At 40.0% G+C, this 24,885-nt stretch overlaps 1 protein-coding gene across 5 annotated transcripts in view; it reads left to right on the forward strand.

The window, feature by feature from the left end:
* macrod2 (mono-ADP ribosylhydrolase 2) overlaps nucleotides 1–24,885 on the forward strand; it is a 1,355,048-nt gene that overhangs the window by 801,806 nt on the left and 528,357 nt on the right. For all 5 annotated transcript variants that reach the window (XM_062969120.1, XM_062969122.1, XM_062969121.1 and 2 more), the window contains exon 7: nucleotides 22,068–22,098. In XM_062969120.1, the coding sequence (XP_062825190.1) occupies nucleotides 22,068–22,098 (31 nt within the window). The remainder of the gene's footprint in view (nucleotides 1–22,067; nucleotides 22,099–24,885) is intronic.

Raw genomic sequence — 24,885 nt, forward strand, 5'->3', positions numbered from 1 at the left:
GACCAAGCATACATATAAGTGAAGACATGCTTGGTCAAGCAGAGGCATTCTTGACCTGTGCTGTCCATACTATTCCTTTTCTTCTTTTATGGTCTAGGTACATTTATTTAGAAAATCAATGCAGTGAACTATCCAGTCATCAACGAGTCATCATTTTCGCTATATCATAACCCAGAAAATAGACACAAACTTTATCAGACCTACATGGGAGAGCTGTACTATAGCAATGCCTATGAAAAATTTCAAACTTCCTAGAATGTAAAAGAAGAAAAGCAACAGTTGTGCAGTTCAGTGCATTACTTTGTTTTGGATAGAGACAGGTTGAATCCCCAAGATAATAACGTCCATAGTTCTGACCTTTCCCAATACAAGGAAATGTTACTCTATGCAAAACCGATACTCATTTCATCTGCATCACAGTGGTAGTATGAATAGCAACAAATGTTGTAGCAACACTGTGAACATGTTATCATGGATGTAGATTCACCACCTTAACACATTGAGAATCTTCCCCCTCGTAGGACACTTCAGCCTCTTTTCAAGCATGGAGAGGCATGGAGCTCATCACATGTTCCAAGGTTGAAGAGAGGCAGAAATGCCCTGAAAGGAGAGAAACTCTGAACATGGGCCAACAATCATGTTCAGAGCAGCTATCTTTTATCACACTTTACTCCCATGTTTACAACTGAAAAACAGGTGGGATGGGAACCATCAATAAATGTTCTATGCTACTCCCCCCCAATATTTATCCTCTAGACTGGTTCACTATCTGATGTCCCGTCCCTCGAGGTTTTTATTTTGATCCCTTTCTCACCCAGAGTTTTAATTTTTAATCTAGTTTTTAAATGTAGTGTTCATGCGGCCCGCTCTTGTTATATTGCTGTTTCGATCTTATGTTGTACTGTTTATTTTATGTAATGTATTATTTAATTGTATTATGTTATGGTTATATTGTATTGTCTTGGGCATGGCCCCATGTAAGCCGCCCCGAGTCCCCATTGGGGAGATGGTGGCGGGGTATAAATAAAGTTTTTTTTTTTTATTATTATTATTATTATTATTATTATTATTATTATTATTATCAAAGTTTCCCATCCTGTCAGCAATATATTGTATCCTATGGAGTTTGATGCAGAACAATAGGATCCCATGGAAAGTCAGAACTATGATGTGGCTGCAAAAAAAAGAAAAAATAACCAAATGCAGTTTTTGGCTGCACCATCAGAATAATAGTTTCATTAGCTCCAGTAATAATTAATTTACTTAATTCTCCGCTGATGAGCATTCAACTGGAGGGCAGTGCCCAGTTCAATGTTGTCGCCCAGCCTCCATCTGAGCTGTCAGGTGAGCCTGAGGTTGGGCCCATTCATCCTATGATTGTCCCTTTACCTGCCTTGTCAGAAGTGCAGCCAGAGTTTGTCCCTGCACCAGCCTTGCCAGAGGACTCTGGGTTTGGGCCTGAGATGCAGCCAGAGTTTGTCCCAGTGGACAGAATGTTTGCAAGCAGGCAATTTGAACCATATTCCTCAAAGCAGTCAAGGTTGGATCTCCAGGTGCCAGATGGACATTTTAGTTCAGGTTGTTTTCTCTGACATGGCCAGAGGTGGTAACGTTGCTAATCCAAGAAGGAAGATCTTTGCTTCGTGTGTATTTCTGCAGCCTTGTATTTTGATTCAAGTTCCAGCCTTGCTTGTTCCTGTGTTTCAAGTTGAATGTTCCAGTATTTTGCAGTTTGGATTTCGGTTCCAGCCAAGATCCTTGCTTTGTGTTCCAGCTTTGTCTCTGTACCTTTGTTCCTGCATTCCAGTTTTGTTTCTTGTGTTCCCAGCTTGATTCATGCCTTAAATTAGTCCTTGAAATCTTGTTCAGACTACCCGTGATACTGTTCTTTGAACTGACTTTGATATCTAGTTTGGACTATGTTATTTGAGTGATTTTTATAGACTCCTGTTTTCAGGTTTTCAAGTATTGTGTTCCTGTGGATTCAAACTCATTTTATTGACTATGATCTTTGATTTTGCTATTGCTGGCATACAATCTTCAATAAACAGCTTGCTTGCTTATATTCTAGGGCTTCAGTGTGGTTTTGAGGTGCCTACGCAGCCTAGGGATGTAACATTCAGGCCTTTAACATCAAGAGAAGTTTAGACATATTGTTACAGGTTTAGAGAAGGGTAAAGAAGAAGATATGGAAAACTATTAAAGAAAATGAATTTGTTTGGAAAAGATTTGACAAGCCATGACTGGGCATGCCACCTTTTGTTCACTCAAATTCCTTTTTAAATGAAGTTTTTTTTTGGGAGGGGGGGGGGTTGCCAGCTCAACTTCAGATTGAATTTATATTGTGTTGCCATAATACAGATTTAAGATTTTTCTGTTGTTTAGCTATCATTACACTGGTACAGGAGCCCCTGGTGGCATGGTTGGTTAAACCGCTGAGCTGCTAAACTTGCTGACCAGAAGGTCAATGGTTTGAATCTGGGGAGTGGAATGAGCTCCTGCTGTTAGCTCCAGCTTCTGTCTTAGCAGAACTTAGCAGTTCGAAAACATGCAAATGTGAGCAGATCAATAGGTACCACTCCGGCAGGAAGGTAACGGCACTCCATGCAGTCATTTATTTATTTATTTATTTACAGTATTTATATTCCGCCCTTCTCACACCGAAGGGGATTCAAGGCGGATCACATTATATACATATAGGGCAAACATTCAATGCCCATATACACATAGAACCGAAACAGAGACATACGCAGAGGCAATTTAACCTTCTCCTGAGGGGATGTTCAATTCTCACCACAGGAGGGAGCAGCTGCTTCATCATCGACTGTGATGGCACTTCCTCATTCCAACATCGTAAATTAGTTAAATCTGCCTCCCCACTTTATAAGTGGTACCTTACTTCCTACTTGATAGATACAACTATCTTTCGGGTTGCTAGGTCAGCAACGAGCAGGGGCTATTTTTTATTTTTTAATTGACGGGTGCTCACCCTGCCACGGGCTGACCTCATGGTCAGAGTGATTTATTGCAGCAGGCTGCTCACAGCCCGGCCACATGACCTTGGAGGTGTCTAAGAAAAACACCGGTTCTTCAGCTTAGAAATGGAGATGAGCACTAACCCCCAGAGTCAGCCATGACTAGACTTAATGTAAGGGGAAGACCTTTACCTTTCCTTACACTGGTACAAAAGAATTTCTGAATCTATCATATAAAGCATTGGGGACAAAACATTGGTTCAACTTTCTTTCCATAGTCTTTTCTGGAAGACAAAAACTCCTCAAGGTTTTGGCAGATGTGTTGCCAGAGGCGGTCCAACCGCAGAGGCATTTGCCTGTGGTGCCATCTTCCCGGGGGCACAGTCGAGCCCCCAGGAGGATGGCGCCACCCCCCGCCTCCTTTTCCTTCAGGCCTGGACCTTCTCGCTGTGGCCCACGCGCCCTGGCCCCACCTCCTGTGCAGCGCAGGAGACGGGGCCAGGGCACGCGGCATGGGAGGCGGGGCCAGGGCGTGTGGCGCGGGAGGCGGGGCCAGGTCTGGCCTCGCCTTTTGCACCGTGCAGCCTGGCCCAGCGAGAAGGTCCATCCAGGCCGCGGCAGGAAGGCCCATCCAGGCCGCGGCGGAAGGTCCTTCCGCCGCGGCCCACGCACCCTTGCTCTGCCAGGAGGCGTGGCCGCGCGACACGGGAGGCGGGACCAGGGCACGCTGCACAGGAGGCGGGGTGAGGTCTGGCCATGCCTCCCGTGTCTCATGGCCACGCAGCATGGGGGGTGGGTGCCAAAATTAATTTTGCCTACTAAGGCAAACTATGGACGCCTCTGTGTGTTGCTTATCCTGCCATTTGAGCAGGGGTCTTTTGAACTGGTGTTTTGGAAGATTGACAGTTGAAAACATTATATGTTCTAGCTATATTTTCCTATGAATGTTGTTTAATTATAAAACATGCCTATATATATATATATATATATATATATATATATATAGCAATTTTAGCATCTTGTGAAGTGAATGGTATTTTGTAGAATAACACCAACATTTAAGTGGAGGCAGAATATATCTCACCTCTGAACTAAAAATCTTTCATCATAATTCAGTGTCAGTAACTTTACCTCCATTATATCCATTTAAGATGGAAGTGTTGGCTATATGAAGGGTATGGAAACTGCAATTACTAAATTTATTTTCCCTGGAAGAAGGAAAGCCTTTTAAAAAAAAAATCATAATTGTCAATCATTTTTCACTAAACCTAAACTAAATAAAGCAAACATATATTTTGGAAATAGAACTACTTTGTTACCTGGGTTTTTTTTTTTTTTGAGGCAAGGATCATTTAACTCATGATGATAGAAGTTAGCCGTATTTTTTTTTCCATTGGGACTGAATTTTTGCTGGGACAATCTATTATTATTTGTAGGAAAGAACCTCAAAATGTGAGTGTTGAGGAGACCTAAGTCTTTTACACATAATCTAGGTATTGCACTATGTCAACAGGCACAGTGTAATTCCACATTATTGCCTTGCCAATAATTTTAGCCTGGAATCTAAACTAAATTGCTTCCTTTAGACAAGAAGGAACTGTGGTCTACATGCTTCTTAGCCATGGGTCTCCCTTGAGTAGTGAATAACAGCTGTGCCATATTTTGCAGAATTATATCAGCTGGCTTTATACTATAATCACCACTCTGTGAGGGAGGGAACAAAGAGCCCAAAGTTAATTTGAGAAATGGCCAGCAATAATGTCTTTCCTGGTGTTCAGAAATAGCCTGAAATTTAGACCGCTTTTAATAACTTCAGTCAGAAGATGAAGCGGAAATGCGCTACAAAAAGAGAAAGCGTAATTACTGTGCTGTAGCTGTAAGATGGGTAAGGAAGTAGTTAGAAATGTTTCATTGATAAAATACACTAAACTATCATCCTGGAGTTGGTGGTGGCAGAAAGGCAGAGTTGCTGAAATAAAACAGTAGAACAAATGGATGAAGTGTGCCTCAAAGAATGAATGTCATAGAATGTCACCTGGCATGGGTTTTGCTTTGAAATAAGAGCAGAATTTGAGTTATGAGCTAGCATTAGAGGGAGTGCTAAGCACAAGAGTACAGGGCTTTAGGGCTTCAAGGGAGCAGCCTCTGTGCCTTGTGCTCTTGTTCGCTGTGGGGGTTTGATGTCTGCTTTATGCTTGTCCTCTTTGAGGAACTTTGGGTTAGTTGATTTTGTGTGGTTTTTATTCCTGGTCTGTTTGGCTTCATGAAGAGAAGGGGGAGAGCAAGAGTGGCATGAAGGCTGGAATGAAGGAATGATGCTTCTTCTTTTTCTTCACTTTGTGCTTCCTTGCCACAACTGTGTGCTTCTACCATTTTAAAGTTGATCTCTTTTATTGTTCCATGTGAATGTGCATTTATGCATTATTTGTTATTTATAAAGTACATTTTCCTATTTAAAAACACATAGCATACCAAAACTGGAAGGAGGTGAACAGCTGGAACAGATAAATAGCATGGAAATTTATTTCAATGGGAAAATTGCTTTGAGGTAAGAGCATTTTGAATTAAGAACTCGGTCACAGAATGAATTAAAATCTTAAGTCAAGGTTTCACTCTACAGTATTTAAAAACACAATTTTCTTTCCGGACCTATTCTGTGCATATTTGTTAAACTAGATGTTAGTCTTTGAGGGAAATGCCCAAGGAATAACTAACTGTAAGAAATAATTTGTTTTGCGGGTGGACTTAATGAATTCAACTTTTTGCTTCCAAGTGCTTGTTTGGCTGTGGGACAAAGGTAGAGAATGTATTTATTCCAATATATTCACCATTTATATTCTCACTGAAGTACGTAGAACTTAATAACCAAGGGAAAACCAAAAGAAGGATAAGGAAAAAACGGTGTGTTCATGGGTTATTACTTTTCAGCTAAAATTGCAGAGTCCCTGCAGGACTGTCCAATCCTCACCCCTTTCAAAGTTGTGTGCATATAGTAGTGTTGCCTAGCCCATATTTGACTAGTTTGTTTGCAAGAAAGTCATGGGGGATTTTGTCGAAAGCCTTACTGAAATCATGATTTGCTACATCCGCAGCATTCCCTGCATCTACCAAGCTTGTAATGCTATCAAAAGAAGATATAAGATTAGTCTGGCATGACCTTTTGAGAAATCTATGCTGACTTTTAGGTCCTATGATTCTATGCTCCCCTCCCACTTTCTGTATAAAGGCAACAGATTATGACTGTCCTCCCCTGATAGACCATACAGACTATACCTGGAAGCTAAAAATACAAGTACTGCCTGACATTGTGCCAGGTGGGTATTGATGATGATCATCAACACCACCACCACCACCATCATCCTGCTTTTCCTTTCTTATCAGAGACTCAAAGCTTCTTTAGTTTAGACATTGCTGTGCTGAGTTTCCACATCCAAAGAAGCAATGTTCTCTCTACCTTACTCATCCCCCCCCCCCCCCCCCCCCAAAATCTGGCTTCTCTGCTTGGTCTGGAAGTCTGATTTCACATAGCAAACAAAATGCTTTTAAATGAACTAGCAAAACATGATTTTTCACAAACCAGAAAAGGAAGCTCTCATCCTCATACATTAAAAGGAAGCAAACAAAGCACAGAAGAGATTGTGGTGTGCAATTAAGTATCAATTGAGCCTCGCTCTTTGGCACATCTCTTTTCAATATGTAATGTGCTCATTCCTGGTTTCTTTTTACTGTTCCAAAGTTGATTGCCACTTGGCTTAATATCTCTTTTTATATGCAGTATGGTTGTCATTTTAGTATATATTGAGTTTCCCTTATCCAAAATGTTTAGACCAGAAATATTTGTATTTGCATATGCATACATAATGAGATAACTTGGAGATGGGACACAAGCCTAAATGCAACATTCATGTATGTTTCGTATATACTACATGAATACAATTTTTAAAATAATTTTGTCCATGAAACAAAGTTTGTGTACAATGAATCATTAGAACCATTAGAAAGTCATGCATGAAGACAAAATTGGATTTTGGAGTGTTTTCAGTTTTTTAATTCTGGATAATGATACTTAACCAGTATAATTATTGTGAAGTTTTATTTTATATTTTAGTTTATACTTACAGAAGGAGCACTTCAACACCTACTGCTGAAGTTCTTTCTTTGGAGCATTAGGAACTTCGGTTTGATTTCTGCTATTATGTGGCAAAACCATCTAACCTATCTGTCTATTCTGTAAAATAAATTACATTCTCCTAACCTAATTGATTTTCTTTTCCTTGGAACACTAGAACAGAAGTCTGCAATGAGCAGGCAGGAGGCCCATGATAATGCTTTATGTCTCTCCTTGGTACTCTCTAGGGCTGTATTCCTTTCTTCAGCAGGGGAATAATGCCTTGTATTATGATGACTTATCTACGCATTTTTCTATAGGAGCTCCTTCAACAATATTATTTTACGACTTACAGCGGCCGTTGTTCATGGATCCTTCTCTGGTTTATTAAAGCAAAGTTCAGCAGAAGCCAAACTAGAATATTTGGCCTACTTAGAGAATCTTTGTGTCTGCAGATTCACTAAAGGAGTGGTTAAAATTAAGAGTTGAGATAGAGGACTTTGTCACACTGAGGTCCTCAAGCCGAGGGACAGCGGGGGCATCCGTTGGGCAACAGGGAAAATCTGACGGGCAGTGGGGGAAGCCATCATCCCATGCTCCACATTGCCCTCATTGCCTCTTACCCCACGAAACAGCTTCCCCTCACACTGTCCCCAGTTTACCTAATGGGAACACGGTTAGCTACCTGTGTTCCATGATGTATCCAGGCTAGAGCCTCGCTAGGAGTAGTTTTGGATCATGTAATGGACTCCGGTGGGCTTCATCCTCATTCCGTCCTGGAGGCATCTGTGATGTCTCAGGCACCATTGGTGTCACAACATTCTGAAAACAGGGGAATTCCACACAGGAAACAATCAGGGCCAGCTAACACCTCCCAACAAAGTATTCCCATCATCAAAGTCTGGCAAATCCTCTGTTTTCTCAGGGCCACAGACAGTAGAAGCACATAAAATATCACAAAGAACACCACTCTGAAAACAAGGGAATTCCAGACAGGAAACAATCAGGGCCAGCTAACACCTCCCAACAAAAAATTTACTCGGGGAGAAAACAGCCAGGCTTTAAAGCTGCAAGGCCATTACATCCTAATCATTTTTCCTAATTGCAGCATTCATATTTGCCTCCAACAGACAAAAAAACCAATCAGAAATATTATATATTCACAACCTTTAGGAAATAATATCCCCTGATGGCACAGTGTGTTAAAGCGCTGAGCTGCTGAACTTCTGGACCGAAAAGCCGCAGGTTTGAATTGGGGGAGCGGAGAGAGCCCCCACTGTTAGCCCCAGCTTCTGCCAACCCAGAAGTTCAAAAACATGCAAATGTGAGTGCATCAATAGGTACTGCTCCGGCGAGAAGGTAACGCCGCTTCATGCAGTCATCCCACATGACCTTGGAGGAGTCTACGGACAACGAAGGCTCTTCGGCTTAGAAATGGAGATGAGCACCAACCCCCTGAGTCAGACATGACTGGACTTAATGTCAGGGGAAAATGTTTACCCTTTACCTTAACTACCACCAATTCCTCAATACTTTATTTCCCATACCACCATACTTCGCCACAGCAATGCGTGGCCGGGTACAGCTAGTTTGAATATAATGCTAAAGTATGAGCGAGAAGGAAGGAAGAGTGGGAGTTTGATTCCACTTATTTTTTATTTCTATTAAAATTCTTGCAAATCAACAGCACAAAAGATAAAATCAAGGATAAGCTTTGTACCTACAATTAAGCTGTATATTTGCCTCCGCATTTAAATGAAAAATAATCATTAGTCTTGACTAATGGCTTCCTGTACGTCTCAATAAGGAATATTGTATTCCTTTATATGTTGACTCGTGTTGGTTGGAGCTTCAAACTGAAAGATGATGTTTTGGAAGAGCACCAGCTTTCCAGCTGAGTTAACTGTGATCAGGGTACTTTCTAAGGCAGGAGGTAAATAGGAAAATGCTTCCAGAAATTAATAGGATTAACTGATGGTACACTGCCAGACACACCTCGATCATTAGAGCTGAATTTCTTATCTGCAATATTCAGTCCGCCTCTCTGGGTGTATTTTATTACATTCACCTTTGGCATCCTCCTCACCATTTGAAATCTCCATTCCTTAACTTTTTACCCCAAAAGAAACCTTGAGATTATTTTCAGGGAACCTTTGAATAAAAAAGAAAGTTTATTTTTCTCAATCACAATCTATTGTAGAATCTCTAGTGAACTTCAAAGGACTCTAGTGTTTTGGGGAACCTTTGCTGGGAATATCTGTTGTGAAGGAAGCTGGCTCTTAACCAGCATGTCACCTTCATCATGGACCACACTGGCTGAGGTTTTGGAGAGTCAAAATACAAAGACATCTGAAACCTCCATTTCCATTTCAGAACCACTGCTCTGTAGTTTGATATAGTTCTACAACAGGCATGTATTTTTTCCACTTATTTCATCTTGTGCAGGCAAAATAATTAATTTCAGTGAGAAGAGGTACAGAAGTAAGGGGAAAACACTAATGCCTATGCAGAAAATATATTTCCTGCAGAAAAAGCACTATTAGTTCTGAGGAATCACCTGCCCCAAAACATGATTGTTTTGTGGAAGAAGTAAATGTTCTGATCTACAGGGTGCCTTAGTGTCAGGACACCATTTTTACACCTATGCTGTGAATACAGTCAACTTTCCACATTTGTGGGTTTAACTCTTCAGATCTGATTATTCATGGATTTGATTAAAATGTTTTCTCTGGAAATCTCTAGGTCTCCTAATGTGATTCTATGGTCAACTTCCAGTGGACATTGACCATAGGTCTGTTCTGGAGGATCTAGAACTGGGGTTCTCAAACTGTGCTCCGTGGAGCCCTTGGGGCTCTGCGGGTGATAGCGAGGGGTTCCACATTACCATCCTGCTTCCAACTTCCTCTTCTTTCCTCCTCCAGAGAAATGCAGGGAAATTAAAGTTTTGAGCTGCTGGAAACAGCAGCAGCAGAAGTAGCAATGTTTTCCTGGGGCATATTGGTTAAAATGGTTCATTATAAATACTGTATTTTTCTTTATTTCTTTCCCCCCCACTCCCCTCTGTGTACTAATTCACACAAACACTCTCCATTCATCCACCACTGTCCCAGCCCATGTCTTATATATATACATATCATATCATATATCATTTCTTCAAAGAAATGTTTGCTTCAAAAGGCTCTGCTGCTGAAAAAGTTTGAGAACCCCTAATCTAGAGATTCCTTGGTAGGTGTTTCCTCAGATTGAAAATAGCCATATTTTAATTTGCAGTTTTGTATTTTTCACTGGGAGCCCTGTGCCCCTAACCACAGTGAATGTGGAGGGCTTGACTGTCTAAATTAACATTATTCAGATCTTTACCAGGCACCTATACTCAAATAATGTTTATTCATTATAGACTGTTTATAATCTGAAGCTTGATTCAAGGATGTTTTTTGATGAGGATGAGGATGTTCTTGAAATATTTTTAGGGAAGCAGATCATAGGTCCTATATGTGATCACTTAAGTAATGGTTCTTTCTTCCTCATGGTGCTGAGAATGAGGCATAGCAATGTCCCATATGTATCACTTTTCTACCTTACATTGAATTGTGTGGTCTGGACTAGAGGTGTCCAATTTGGCCAAAAGGCATGCGGTTTTGGGGCCCATTGTTGGCTGATCCCTCATTCCGTTTACTGGGAAGTTACTTGAATTTGGAGGGGGGCGGTGTTGCTGTCTTCATTCGGCAAAGATTCTGCCCATTGGCTACAATGGGAAATTTTAAAGGCTCAATCCTCAGCCATTTTAAGGCCTATTTGCATGAAACCTACCTCAGTTTTAGACCCCATTTACAACTGCAGGCCTGCCAAGGTTCAAAATAATTCACCAATCAACTAATTTTTAAGAACCATTTTAAGTTTTAACATAACTTTTTTTTAAAGAAAGCAAACCACAAGAGGGTTTTCGGGGAATTGTAGTTGCCAGTTGTGTCCATTCTTAGCCAATCAGAGCATGGACACCACCAGGCTTTGATCGGACACGACTAGAACCTTTACCTTTACCTAAGCTTTATAAGGTTCTATTAAATAACATTTCAGTTGTTTATTTAATCCACCTTAGAATAATTTTTTAAATAAAAGAATAAACTGTGGCTGAGAAAATGAATTGAGCTTTCATTTTTATTATTTTTATTTCTTTTGGTGATCTTAAAGGGTTTGTTTTTGTCTGTTCTATATTAATCCATCTATCTCCCCGGACATTTTTAAAAAACCCAACTCATTCAGAAATCCCATTTCTTTGGGTCATCAGTTGTGAGTGTTTATCAAACTCTTCTCTCTGGAGAGAGCTTCATTAGTGTAGAATTCTCTTTCTGGTCCAAGAAAAATCACTTCCACAAATTTCTTCATCTGAGATTCCCTGAGAGTTTCCCCAGATTTTTTACTGATAAAAAATATAAATAGCTACACTTTTGCATATATGCCACATAATGCTTCTTTCTACTGACACATGAAACTACTTAACAGTGTTACAAATTATTTTAATATGTTTATAGTAAGTACAGGTTTAAAGTATGGTATCATCAAGATGAGAACTGTAATTCATTACTTCTGATCCCAGTTTGGGTTTTCTTTGTGACCCCCCTCCCCCCTTTGGACCCAATAATATTACTGCCTGGTGATTTCCCTCATATTTTTGCATAGCATGATGGTCAAATATAACAGGATATGGAATGACTGAAGAATAGGTTTTTCTATACCATGCTCAAGGCTTGGAAGTTAGTAGCAATTCTACCTGTATAGAGTAACATTTGAGGGGAATCAAAATATAAAGGCTTTCCTTTCACTGGGACATGTGATAATGAGGCAATCTGACACTATCCCAAGCATCAATTTAAATAGAGTTCTTGACCATTTTTGTTTCATTTCATTATTTAAACATGTGCACTTCTACAAATTCCCTCCTATCCCAGTTACCAAATCACTTGCTCTTTCTTTCTTCATAGAGCACAAGAGCTATTGGGTATCTGTGCTCTGAGAAGCTTCCCAAAACTAGAGAAAGTAATGTAACTTTTCTTTCTTCTACCAGGAGATTACCAAGGTGCTCTGAACTACAGCTCTACATTGCCATTTAGATGATAGTGCTATAGTATGAAATGTCAAGTAGTTGTCAACAAAATCCCAAATCCATAAAATAATGATACCTTTATTAGACCAACCAAAATGAGCAAAATAGATCAGGCAAACCTTTGAAGCTTTACCAAACTCTTCATCAGGCAAAGATGTTTAAAATCATACTGGAGACGAAAAGTGATGTTACAAGACAGTAGAATGGAAGGAAGAACTTAGGTGATAATCAAGTGTTTTGTTAAACTTTAATTAGCAATGTAGAGAGATTTATGGAAAATAAAAATAAAAAATAAAAATAAAAAAGAGATCAACATGATTTGTTTTCTATAAATGAAAATAATAAATGGATTATCATCACTTCCAAGCATGTTGTAATGCATTATTTGTCATTTTCCAAAATTAGTTGGTAGAGATTTTAACAGTAGTAGGCTGTTCTTTAAGAGCAGGCATTGAGTAATAACATATAACTTTTCCCCCACAAATATGCCAAGCTTTGGGCATGACAAATACCAGCTTTTACTAGCAAAAGACTGCATAATTTCACATGAACAAACATCTCTTCATCTCTTGAAAGTCTAGTGGTAGAATATTATAGTGCTTTTCAGAATTATATTCTTGGGGAAAATATATAGTAACTTCAAGCAAAGTCTCATGCATGTGAGCTCTTGACATCAGGTCTTGTTGTCCTTGGGCATCTAGCTTATTTTGATACAAATATAAATGTTGTGCATGTTGGCATTAGAACTTAAGATATAGGAGAGGTTGAATTGCAGTTGTGTACAGAGGATGAATATGTGATTGGTAAAATCTGTTAAAAATTGAGATAGAGAGAGAACGAGTGAAAGATTATATGAAAAAAAAACAGGTTAAAATTTTTGGATGTAACATATAGATAGAAAAACGGGGGAAATGTGACTAAAGTGGTTGAAATTCAGTTTGTGTTATGATCTTAAAGAGAGCTTCTATACAATAAGGTATCATTGGTACACGATGCCAGTGAAGTTGTCTAGAATGCATAATACTATTTCGAATATATGTTGGAAATGTGAATGTCATGAAAGGATCGTTTGTCATATATGGTAGTCATGTGAAAAGACTAAAAGTATAGTGCACATATCAAATACATACTTTGATGTGGAGGAATTTAAAAAACCCATGCTTCTAGTTAAACCAGAACTTTTCTTGTTGGGACTTATTAATGAATGGTTTGAACAGTCATGGGAGATTAATAATCATGTATATGACTATGGCTGAAAGACTGTTATATGCACAAAGATGGAAGAATTCAACATCTGCTAGGAAGGATTGGTTGCTGAAAGTGACAGATTTAGTTGAAATGGGCAAATTATAATTTTAGATGAAAGAAAAATTATTGAAAATATTTTGAAAATATTGAATTTTTTATATACATTTTTAAGAAAAGGCTACTTGGTTTTGACAATTACTAGAATCAGCTGATTAAAGTTGTGTGTAGTTTTAGAAAGGAGACTATTAGCATGTTTATATATGTAAAACCACTAGGAGGGAAAGTCAGTAATCTCTATTTTCTTTATTTTTTTCTATATCCATCATGCTTATTTTCTGTTCCTTGGACATTTTTTATTTTGTCTATATGAGGGTGGGGGAAGGATTTAAATGCACCTTCAAAAGTAATCTGAAAATATTTGAAACCATGCAAATCATGAAAATAGTAAAATACTGTAGTACTATAAACCTACATTCGAAGGCTTTGGACTGCAAGTATGGCAATTTACATTGATAAAACCATACAAATTCAGCATACTATTTCCAGATAAACCATGAGTCCAATTATGTTAACAGGATTGGGATCAGGTGTTAGTAACAGGATCAGGTGTTAAAGAAAACCTTATGGTGTTAATTATTATGAGCAGCTGCTGATGTAGGTCAGCAAGCAAGCTTGGACCACACCCAGTGGAGTATAACTGTATGGATGTTGGAATACAGTTTGGTGATGCTGAATGAACAAGGACTTAACAGCAATGCTCCTTGCTATGATGGAATAGCTATTTGTTTTATATTCTACTTTTTTGGATGAAGAAAACCTACTCTGTGCTACTTACAAGGACTATGTAAGTTTTTGAACTATTTGTTTTTGTATCTCTAAGTAAAGAGTTTTGTTCCTTTTCCTCTTGTTTGTCTATTGCATTGGACCTGACTGATATCTGCTTATGCGCAACAAATTACACTCCTAAACTGGGCATCATTTAGGAAATGTGTTTTCTTCTCAGCTTGTAGAGGAGGATGAGACCCAGTGGAATATAGTGATTTAATCACTGGACCAGAACTCTCAGAGATCCAAGTTTCAAATCCCACTGGCAAGTCTCATTCTCCAAGCCTCAGAAGAAAACAAAGACACAACCCATGAACAAATTTTGCCAAGAAAACCCTAAGATAACTTCACCTTAAGGCTGCCATAAATCAGAAACAATCTGAAAAAAAGCAATAACGACAACAGAGAATGGAAACACCTAAAACTTTTGTCCATTCTTCAGTCCCTCTGAAACAGCCACAGTAGTGTTTGAGAGAGAACTCTACTGCATTGTTTGTTTTTAAATGCCCCTTTCAGATCTCTGCATTGTTTCAACACTGGTTAGCGGGAATTAGAATGGTTGTGTCCAGAACTTTATTTCAAGCTTTGTAATTCTGATAATTTCCCTTTTGCAGTTTCATCAAAATGCAGGCACTTGATTCAGAGTGTGTACTGAATGTTCCAAAACAAATGTGATGGAAACAGGTGAATACTGCGCAAAGTCCTAACAACAGCAGGATATATTTAAAAACTTCCATGTTTTTAATCTGGGGAATTTTGTCTCAGTTGCCTGTGGGTTTGGGAAACGTTCTCTCAACATGTGTTTGCAAGTAGTGCTGAGAATAAGTGGTAGGAAATGGCAGCATCCTCAAATATTTGGCTTGTGAATAGGCAAAGGGGGGAGTTCTTGTGCACCCAGGCTAATTCTTACATTTACTGCATGTTTGTGTTGATCGCCAGAGAGCTAGCTGTAAAGATATAAAGAATACATGTAATACATGTGAGTTTGATTTTTTTCTAGCATAAGCTTTAATGGACTGCAGTCCACTTCATCAGATGCATTTGTGTAGGTTTGTGATAGCTGTTAATGTCTCCTGCTGCTAAAATGTTACTGGAAAGAATGCTCTGTTCTTAAATCAACACAGCAGCTTTGTTATTGTTTAGCTTCTTTGGAGGAAAGGTAGGATATAAATAGTCTAAAGCAATGACAGACCCCTGTGTGAATTTGAATAAGTATGGTGTGTGCATGGATCAAAAATCTACTCTCAACTGCTGTTTCTCATCTTACTGGGAGAGCAGATTCCACAAAACCAAATCAAATAGGTCACACCTGTATCTGCAAAAGCCTGCTTAGCCAAATGTGTCATTTGACCCTTTCCCCCAAACTATGGAAGTCTAGTGTCATTGCTGTATGCTGAACTGAGAACACCAAACTGTTTCCTTGTCTTGACCTTTCCTAGGCTGGATCTACATTACCCTGTAGCCCAGGATCTGATCCCAGATTATGTGCCAGTGTACTCATATAATCCAGTTCAAAGCAGATAATCTGGGATCAGATCCTGGGGTATAGGACAGTGTGGATCCAGCCCTCTTTGTTTTTTCTTGCTCTTCTCTATTTACAATTGTGATAGTTGTTTTGTTGTTTCAGAAACATTTCTAGTTGCCTTCAGTGTTTGCATTGATAAAAAGTGACAGAAAGGCAGACAAAAATATAATAAACTATCTCAAACTTTTCCTGCATGTAGGAAGCTTTCCTACTGCTTTGTGACAGCTGATGTTACTGTATTTAAAATTCAAAGACTGGTTTGAGTATTTTTTTAAATGAAAATACATTCAGTTATGTAAATCTTTGGGAGTACTTCATGATATTTAATGTCAGTGTAACTCCTGGCACCACAAACCATACTGACTGACCTGTCCTCCAAAGCAACTATGAACCATTTTTCTCCATTCACTGTCATGACAACTGTTTACATTTTAGCAAATTGTTGCCATATTATCCCCTAATTTGTCTTCAAGGCACAAGAAAACTGTATTCCTTTAACTTTCATACTTCCTCATATCATGCTTTTTCAACTTGCTTCACCATCACCATGGCTCTTCATTTGTCCACTATTCTGAAAATAAAGTATCCTAACTGAATCCAAAATTTCTCAGATTCTATTAAAGGATTCAATCAAAAAGTACATGCATTTTTATATACACTGGTTGCATGATTGATTTTTTTTTTAAAAAAAAAATCCTTGCCTTTGCTTTTTCTCCACAATCTGATTGTTGAACTTCAATTCAATTTATATAGTCTCCAATCTGTGTAATGCTTTTGTGTAATACTTTTGATATTTTGATATACGGTCTAGAGACCTTTTGCTTTTTACAAATATTGGTATGCTAAGTTGTAGCATGTTTCTATTGCACCATCTGTGGTTTGTTTTAATTTGTAGTTTTAACCCTGCATCCAAATCTATAGTTGGCCCTCCACATCCACAGGTCCTACACTCAGATTCAACCAACCATGGCTCAAAAACATTAGAAAAAAGCATTCAACACATATTTGAGTTGTTTCCCATTTTGTAGAAGACATGCTATTTTATTATGCCATTGTATGTAATGGGACTTGAGCATCCACAGAGGCCCCTGGAAGCAAACCTCAGTGGATACAGAGTGCCTACTGCATAAGGCTGTTAATGAGTGGTAGACATGGGACAACCAACATTTCACTTGATGCTATCTCACGATTTATTAGTTGTGTGTTACCCTTAACATATATACAGGGCCGGCCCGAGATAATGTTAAATATTAAGGGGGGGGAATTGCGCCCCCCGCGCTGCGGGAGGCATGGCCATGCGCCGTGGGCAGTGGGGCATGGCCAAACCTGGCCCCGCCTCCCGTGCCCTGGCCCCGCCTCCCGCGCTGCTCGCCTTGACCCCGCCTCTCACACAGCATGGGAGGCGGGGCCAGGGCGCGTGGCGCGGGAGGCGGGGCACCACCCAGACGGGGTCCCACCTCCCGCCCCGCGCGCCCTGGCCCAACCAGGAAGCGGCAGGAAAGTCCCTCCAGGCCGCAGCGACTGCGGCCTGGAGGGACTGCCGCTGCATATTGGCCGGCTGGGCAAGGCCAGCCGGGCGAGGGTGAGAGGCGGGCCAACCCTGGCCCCACCTCACACGCTGCTCGCTCTGACCCTGCCTCTCGCGCAGCGTGGGAGGCGGGGCCAGGGCGCACGGGGCGGGAGGTGGGGCACCGCCCAGACGGGGCCCTGCCTCCCACCCCGCGCGCCCTGGCCCAGCCGGCCAGGAAGCGGTGGGAAAGTCCCTCCAGGCCGTGGCAACCACGGCCTAGAGGGACTCCCGCTGCAGCCTGGTGGGCTGGGCAAGACCAGCCGGGCGAGGGCGAGCGGCGCAGGAGGTGTGGCCAACCCTGGCCCCGCCGCCTGCACCGCTCACTCTGACCCCGCCTCTCTCTTGACAGCGCCCCCGGGGACTGTGCGCCTGAAGCGGGCGCTTCAGTGGCCTCCATGTTGGGCTGGCCCTGCATATATACTTGTGTTTAAGTCAAACCCATCTATTAATTGAGGGCAGGCTTTGGAGTCAAACTTACGGCATTTGAATGTGATCAGTTCAAGGTCATTCCACTGAGATAGGAAGGGCCAGGGCCATCTCAGGGGACAGCATCCCTGACCATTGTCATGGTTTTCCCAACCAGAAGCAGCATTGCAGTGGAGGAGGTTATTAATTTGGGAAAGGTTCTCCCAATAGCAATAGAACTTCAATGTAGGGATTTCTTTCCAGCCCAGCACTGATTTACTTAATAGTATTGAAGTATCTAGTCAGTCCTCGTCTTTGCAGATTCAACTATTTATTGGAACTCTGGCTGCTGCTATGGAGAGTCAAATTTCTCCCCTCTCCTAACTGGGGCTTTTTGATGGTGAACAGAATTCTGGAAATGTAGTTTAGGGAAAGGCCTTTAGAATTATCTGCCATAGGGCTCTTCGTCTTCCCAAACTACATTTCCTATAATTCTGTGATTTCTCAGTCTCTTTCCCAGCTCACTTAGTTTGTCCCACTCTGCTGCTTTCCTCTCCTCGTGGCAAGAGGCCATTAATTTAAAGAGTAATGGCAGCCTTTTTAGCTTTGCTTCGCTTGTGCTGGAAATGAAACTGACTTTGATATGCTTCCGAGCATTACCGAATTCAAACGCAAAATTATTGGGTGAGTTTTGATTCTGAAGTTTTTGCGTCGTCCCCCCCCCCCCGTGTTTCTTAATATCTGTTTGTATATCTTAAAAATGAGCTACGACTTACTAATTAAAAATGAAGTTTTTCACACCCCTACTATCTATTTATCTGACTTTACACTTAAAAAAATTACCTGTTCTGATTTACAAATAAAATCAGCTTGAGAACAAACTTTTAAAAGAAACTATCTTGTTCATAACTTGCGGACTCCCTGTGCTCTGTTTTCTGTTCATTGATTATTCAGTATTTCAAGGCCATTGAGCCTGCTTGGAAATCACTGGCCATTCCTTGGATTTATTTTATGGGAGCAGGACAATTAAGTTAACTTTATTTTTTTGTACTTTTTTTGTACTGGAAAATGCAGGATTTTCCCCACATTACCGAGATCTTCCTTTTGTAAATGGATGGTACCATTTTGGCTACATATGGACCCACAGTGAGGATAGTCACTTTCTCTTTTTAGTACTGGGGAAAAGTCTGGCTATTATGGAACCAATCCACCTCCTCCAGGACTGATAGGCAGGTTCCATCTTCCATGTCAGTCAGTTTACTCAACATGAGGAGGCAGCTCCAGGCTCTGAGCCTTCTTTAAAGAATGAGAAATGAAGAGTGTGGGGAAAGATAGGCCTTTGAAAGGGAGCTTCGGCAGCCAAGCTTGTTGACTTGCTTGCAGGCAAGTTTGTAAGAAACCACAAGAATACAGAAAAATGTCAGAACCAAGTCCACTGAAATCCAACACTTTTTGTAGTGTAGCCCAAATGGAAACCACTATATAGGACAAATAAAAGCGGGACAGTAATTGATTATAGCCATTCCTGGCATCATGATTTTCCCTTGCTGAAAATCACATCATTGCAGGAACATCTTGCCTCTGCAGGGCTGGTGGCATTTTTCCAACTTCAGAATACCCAGAGGAAATGTGATTGTAATGTCTGATATACAGTCGTCTGGTGTTTTTAAAAATGTATTTATTCCCATTACATACTGCAATGTGTGTGCGCTCTCAAGCTGTCTCTTGACTTACGGCGATCCCATGGATTTCCTGGGGTTTTCTTAGGCAAGGAATACTCAGTGGTGGTTTTGCTACTTCCGTCCTCTGAAATATAGCCTAAAGTGCTTGGCATTCATTGGTATTCTGTTGTTGTTCCTTATTACAGTGTTGAAAAAAAAAGCCATTTGTTTGTTGTGCTGCTTGTTACGTTTTCTCTGCTTTCTGTTAGTTTCCGTTAGTTATGTAAATAGGAGAATAACATAAACATGAACATTTCTGTTAAAACCTTGCTAGAAATGCCCCTAGAAGGTAACTCTTCGAAGTAAGTTAAAACAATTTTTCACTTCATCAGTTTAATACATTCTATTTTATTAATCTCTGGAAATGTAACTTTGGGTACTGTTCTGTTATCTGTGCAGAGACCACTAGGGGGCGGTAGAAAGAGAGGGATAGTTTATTTTAAAGGGGTGGAGTATGGGTTTTCCTGCTATTCCCCACCCATATCTTTTTCATGGAAGCAACTCTTGTTTATGATATGGAAAACAGGGAGGGGGAATAACCAGCGAAAATGGGGGAAATGGTTTTCTACCTTTAACTTTCCCCGATAAAATGAAGTATCCTTCTCTCTCTAGCATCCTCTTGTGGCTTCCACCCAGATAATGAAACAGGACCTAACTTTGTTACCCTTCCTCATTATCTCCTAAAGGAACTGTATTACTTATAAGTCCTTACTTTCCAGCTCTTATAGGAGAAGGAGAACTTTCATCATATTAATTAATTTGTGTTATTTGAACTGTGGGTGATATTTCATGTGGGTGATAGGAGCCCCCGTGGCGTAGTGGGTTAAAGCCTTGTGACTTGAAGGTTGGGTTGCTGACCTGAAGGCTGCCAGGTTCGAATCCCACCCGGGGAGAGCGTGGATGAGCTCCCTCTATCAGCTCCAGCTCCATGCGGGGACATGAGAGAAGCCTCCCACAAGGATGATAAAAACATCAAAAAAATCCGGGCGTCCCCTGGGCAACGTCCTTGCAGACGGCCAATTCTCTCACACCAGAAGCAACTCAGGTTGCTCCTGACACACACAAAAAATTTTTTTGAACTGATCTTTGTTTTGGCTATGAGATCAGCCACTGCTCCAATCCTCAGGTATTGTGGCTTGCTTGAGTTTTCTGTCCTGTCATCTTGGGGACACCAAAGCCAATCTTTTATTGCCAAAATTATGATGGAATATTCCACAGGCCTTTGCGAACATTGCAGCTTGCCAATTTAAGAAACATACATTGCAAGATATTCATAATGTTTGTAAGTGAAATTGCAGTCGTGTCCGACTCTGGGGGTTGGTGCTCATCTCCCTTTCTAAGCCGAAGAGCTGGCGTTGTCCATAGACACCTCCAAGGTCATGTGGCCGGCATGACTGCATGGAGCGCCGTTACCTTCCTGCTGGAGCGGTACCTATTGATCTACTCACATTTGCATGTTTTCGAACTGCTAGGTTGGCAGAAACTGGAGCTAACAGTGGGTGCTCACTCTGCTCCCTTTCGGTCTGCAAGTTCAGCAGCTTAGCGCTTTAACACAATGCGCCCCCATGGGCTCCGTGGGATGTGATACTGAGTCCAAAAACACTTGATGCAGCTTTAACAGAGTATAGTGATTTTAGTAGTCATAGGAAGGAGTAGCCATTGTATCCATTGTAACAACTTGTTTAAATTGTTTTTACATTGTGTTGTCTGATGTCTAAATTGTTATTTTATGATTTTATGTGATTATATTGGGACTGAGTCCCTAGCTGGGGAGATGGAGGTGGCCTACAAAAATACATTTATTATTATTATTATTATTATTATTATTATTATTATTATTTATATCTATCATTATGGGATAATTAATACACTTGACCTCCAAGTTGTATGGAAACTCTGCCAGTGCAAAGTTACTCAAGAGATATGATCCAGCATGATTAGAGTAAAACAAATCAGGTCAACAGTATTTATTTACAACTCTTTTAGCAATAGCTCCACTCATCAGCTGCCCTAGTGCCCAAGAACTGGAATCAAACAAGTAGTCTATTTCTCCCATGGCTGGGAAAAAACCATAGGTTTGGGATATTAGTGTGGTCTGCTATGCGAATACATTGAGAAATGTAGCTAAAAGCCAGGTGTATTTCTACTGAATGGATTACTCCATCAAATAGAGGTTTCAGGTATCTGTTTTTAGTGAATCTCTGCTGGCTTCAGTGTTCCTTCCTCCAAGTGCTTTCAAACCAATTGACTTGTAATTGTTCTAATAGGTTCTTGTATTGAAGTCTATTTCTTTGGTAAAAATTCCCAAGGCCCAGCTTTCTAGTTTCAGCAAAGTACTAGATGTTTACCTTTCCCCAAAGTGTTGTGGGACCTGATCTGTTCTCTGAGAAAATTGCAAACAGCCTCCTAGTTTCCTGAGTTCTTCTCTCAGTGCTCAAGGGTATCTTTCATCAGGACCCGCTGACTTAAATGTAGAGATTTTCTTTACACTAAGCACCTTCTGGTTTCCTCTTACTGAATGAATCTGTATAATAAGTGATTCTAAAAGCGAAACCCTAATTTTCATCTTGGCTTTTTGTCTTGCAGGCATTCCCCTGTATTTCAACAGGAATTTATGGTATGTAAAACCCATTACAAAGTTTCCATTCAGACTATTTTTCTTCATGACACAAACTAAACTTTAGTTTAAGCACCCCTCCCCATGGTTCCCTATTGGAGAATGTTGTTCTATTTCCAGACTTTTCTGCCTTTAATATTATTTGCAGTTTGTTGTACACTGCCTTGTGGCTTGTATTTTGCTAGCCTGGAGAACACACAAAAAATAATTCCTTACAAACAGTTGGATGACTTAACTTTCTATGAAATACATATTTTAAATTTGCTGCAGTAGAATTGCCACATCATGGCTGATGTTATCGCATGATGGTGTCCATGATTCTATGTCCACAATGCATTTTTTCCAAACAGTGCTGTATCATTAATGGAATATAATACCATTATTACAAGCCAGAGTTCAGTGACAGAACCCTATTTTCAGTCGAGGAGTTCCAGAGTCTCAATATCTTGGGTCTAAAACAATAGTGGGCAGAAGATGTAGCAAATCTCTGTCTAGCAGTTTAGGGAGTCACTGACAGCCAGAGTATATGACATTGGGACAGATTTTCCTTGGGAGATTGTAACTCTTCAAATCTGACAGCCAGAATGGTTAGTGGTTGTGATGGTTCTTGGTTCTGGAAGATGTATTCAAAAAAGTGAATTACCCAAATCCTGGTTGGATTACTGGTAAGATTTCCTGAAAGATACATTCCTACATCTCCATATTATACATTTTAGATTATTAATATAGATGAACTGGCAGAAGCAGGCATTCATCTACAAACTGTGTGCTGTGAGTATCAAAAGAACCAGTTTTGACCCTTCAGAAAAGCCAGGGCCTTGCATTTTGTTGTGGAGGTGTAACAAATACTTATCATCTTGTTTGCAGAGGGAATTTTGATGCTGACCTACACGTCAATCCAAACATTTGTTAAATGCAGGACCCAGGGGTTTTAAAATAAATGCATGTTCCCTAATGCTAGTTTATACATTGGTAATTTGCCAAAATCAATACAGATGAAGAAATACTTGAAAATAATTTAAAATATGGTTTTTAGAAAGGTTTTTCTCAAATGATGGGAAACTTTGACAAGGACTGGGCTGACCAGGATCTCCCCAGTTCAAGATTTAGGACCTTATCACATTGGGATGTAATCAATTTATATCAGTGTGCATCCCATTTTTTTTTTTTTTAGGATTGGATGCATACTGTGTTGAGGCGAGATGCATACTCTCCTTATCACACCTGATTATTACGATTCTTATGATTTGAAAATACTGCACTTTGACTCCACACCACAGAAGACTGACCCCTCCTAAACCATTCAAAACACCCCCTGCTTCACCCAATTACCTTTTAATAAGTATTGTTGATGTTATGCATGCAGATTTTCCTAACACACACAAAAACAGTGCTTAAGCAACAGAAGAATCAGTAATATTTTTTAAAAAACACAATTCGAATTTTGTCTGCAAATAATCCATTTCTGCAATGCTTTGCAGATGGATTTTGACAGAATACTGATGGGATGGGGTAAATGTCATGTGATGGGACCCTTTCAAAATCATTCTCAAACAGTCTCAGAAACAGAGTATTTCCTAATGTGATAACATCCCTATTCTGCTAAAAGTCACACATGGGATTTTCCTTTGGAGCAGGGCAGGAAGAGGTTGCACAGATAGCATGGCTATATAATATCTATGCAAGCAGCCTTTTCTGTGTAGAAAATACTGTTTTGTGTGCAAGAATACTCCATATTAAATTTGAATATAATACGTCCTGAACTACAGATAGTCTTCAGGAAACTGCAGTTTACGAAGACTTTCTTGCATTATTAATACAATTGTTAAAATTACCTGTTGCTTGCTTCAAGAATTACATCCTTTGATCTCAATAACCAGAATTAACTAAGTAAAGTCCCGATAAGATTGTTTATTTTTGGAGAAAGCAAATTGTGCAAAGTTAGTAGTTTCCCACTGTCAAATCTATTGAAAGCAGCAGCATTGTTCCTTAAAACTGGCATATTTTTGTCATTAGCTTGGGAAAAGGGGCTGACTGTGTTAAGTGGGATTTGTTGTCAAATGGAACACAAATATCATTTCAGCTCATTTTTATGAGAGCCCATTTTAATGGAAAATTAAGTGTGATTGTTGTGGAATTTGTTTTCCAGATAATCAGATCGCTGTGCTTAATTCACCACTCTTTTTTCTATGCAAATGAACTTTATGAGTATGTACTATTGTGGTGATTGTTTTGAAGTAGGCAAAAAAGGGTCTAAATACATTGAAGACACTAGATCTAATTTGGTCTTGGAAGCTATGCAGGGCAATCCCTGGTTTGTTCTTGAATGGGAGATCACCAACGAATAACCTGTACTATTCAGTGATTATTCAGTTGCTTGCTTTTCCTCCAGGTTTTGGAGGCAACCTGATCTGTAGCATTCACTCTGTTGATTATCTTACTCTCTGTTAATTGTTGAATATTTATTTTCAAAAGTTGTGTGTGCCATGTACACCACCTATATGTCATTTACTATATGTTATCACTAATAACTTCCAGAGCTTATATGCTTCCCGATTTATTTCTGCCTCCAAAGTGTCAAGTGTTAGCATGCCAGAATATTAAAGAGACTTTCACTAAGACTGATACAAGGTGACATCTTTGTGACTTTTTCCTCCCAAAGAAATCTCCAAGGTCTGTCAGTAATAGTTTGGTTCTGATCTTGATTCAATTTATCTGTCAACCAATTTAAAGGGAGTTATGAGAGAGACAGAGAGACAGAGAGACACAGAGAGAGAGACAGAGAAA

Source organism: Anolis carolinensis, chromosome 1 (assembly GCF_035594765.1).
Source record: "Anolis carolinensis isolate JA03-04 chromosome 1, rAnoCar3.1.pri, whole genome shotgun sequence".
NCBI lineage: Eukaryota > Metazoa > Chordata > Lepidosauria > Squamata > Dactyloidae > Anolis > Anolis carolinensis.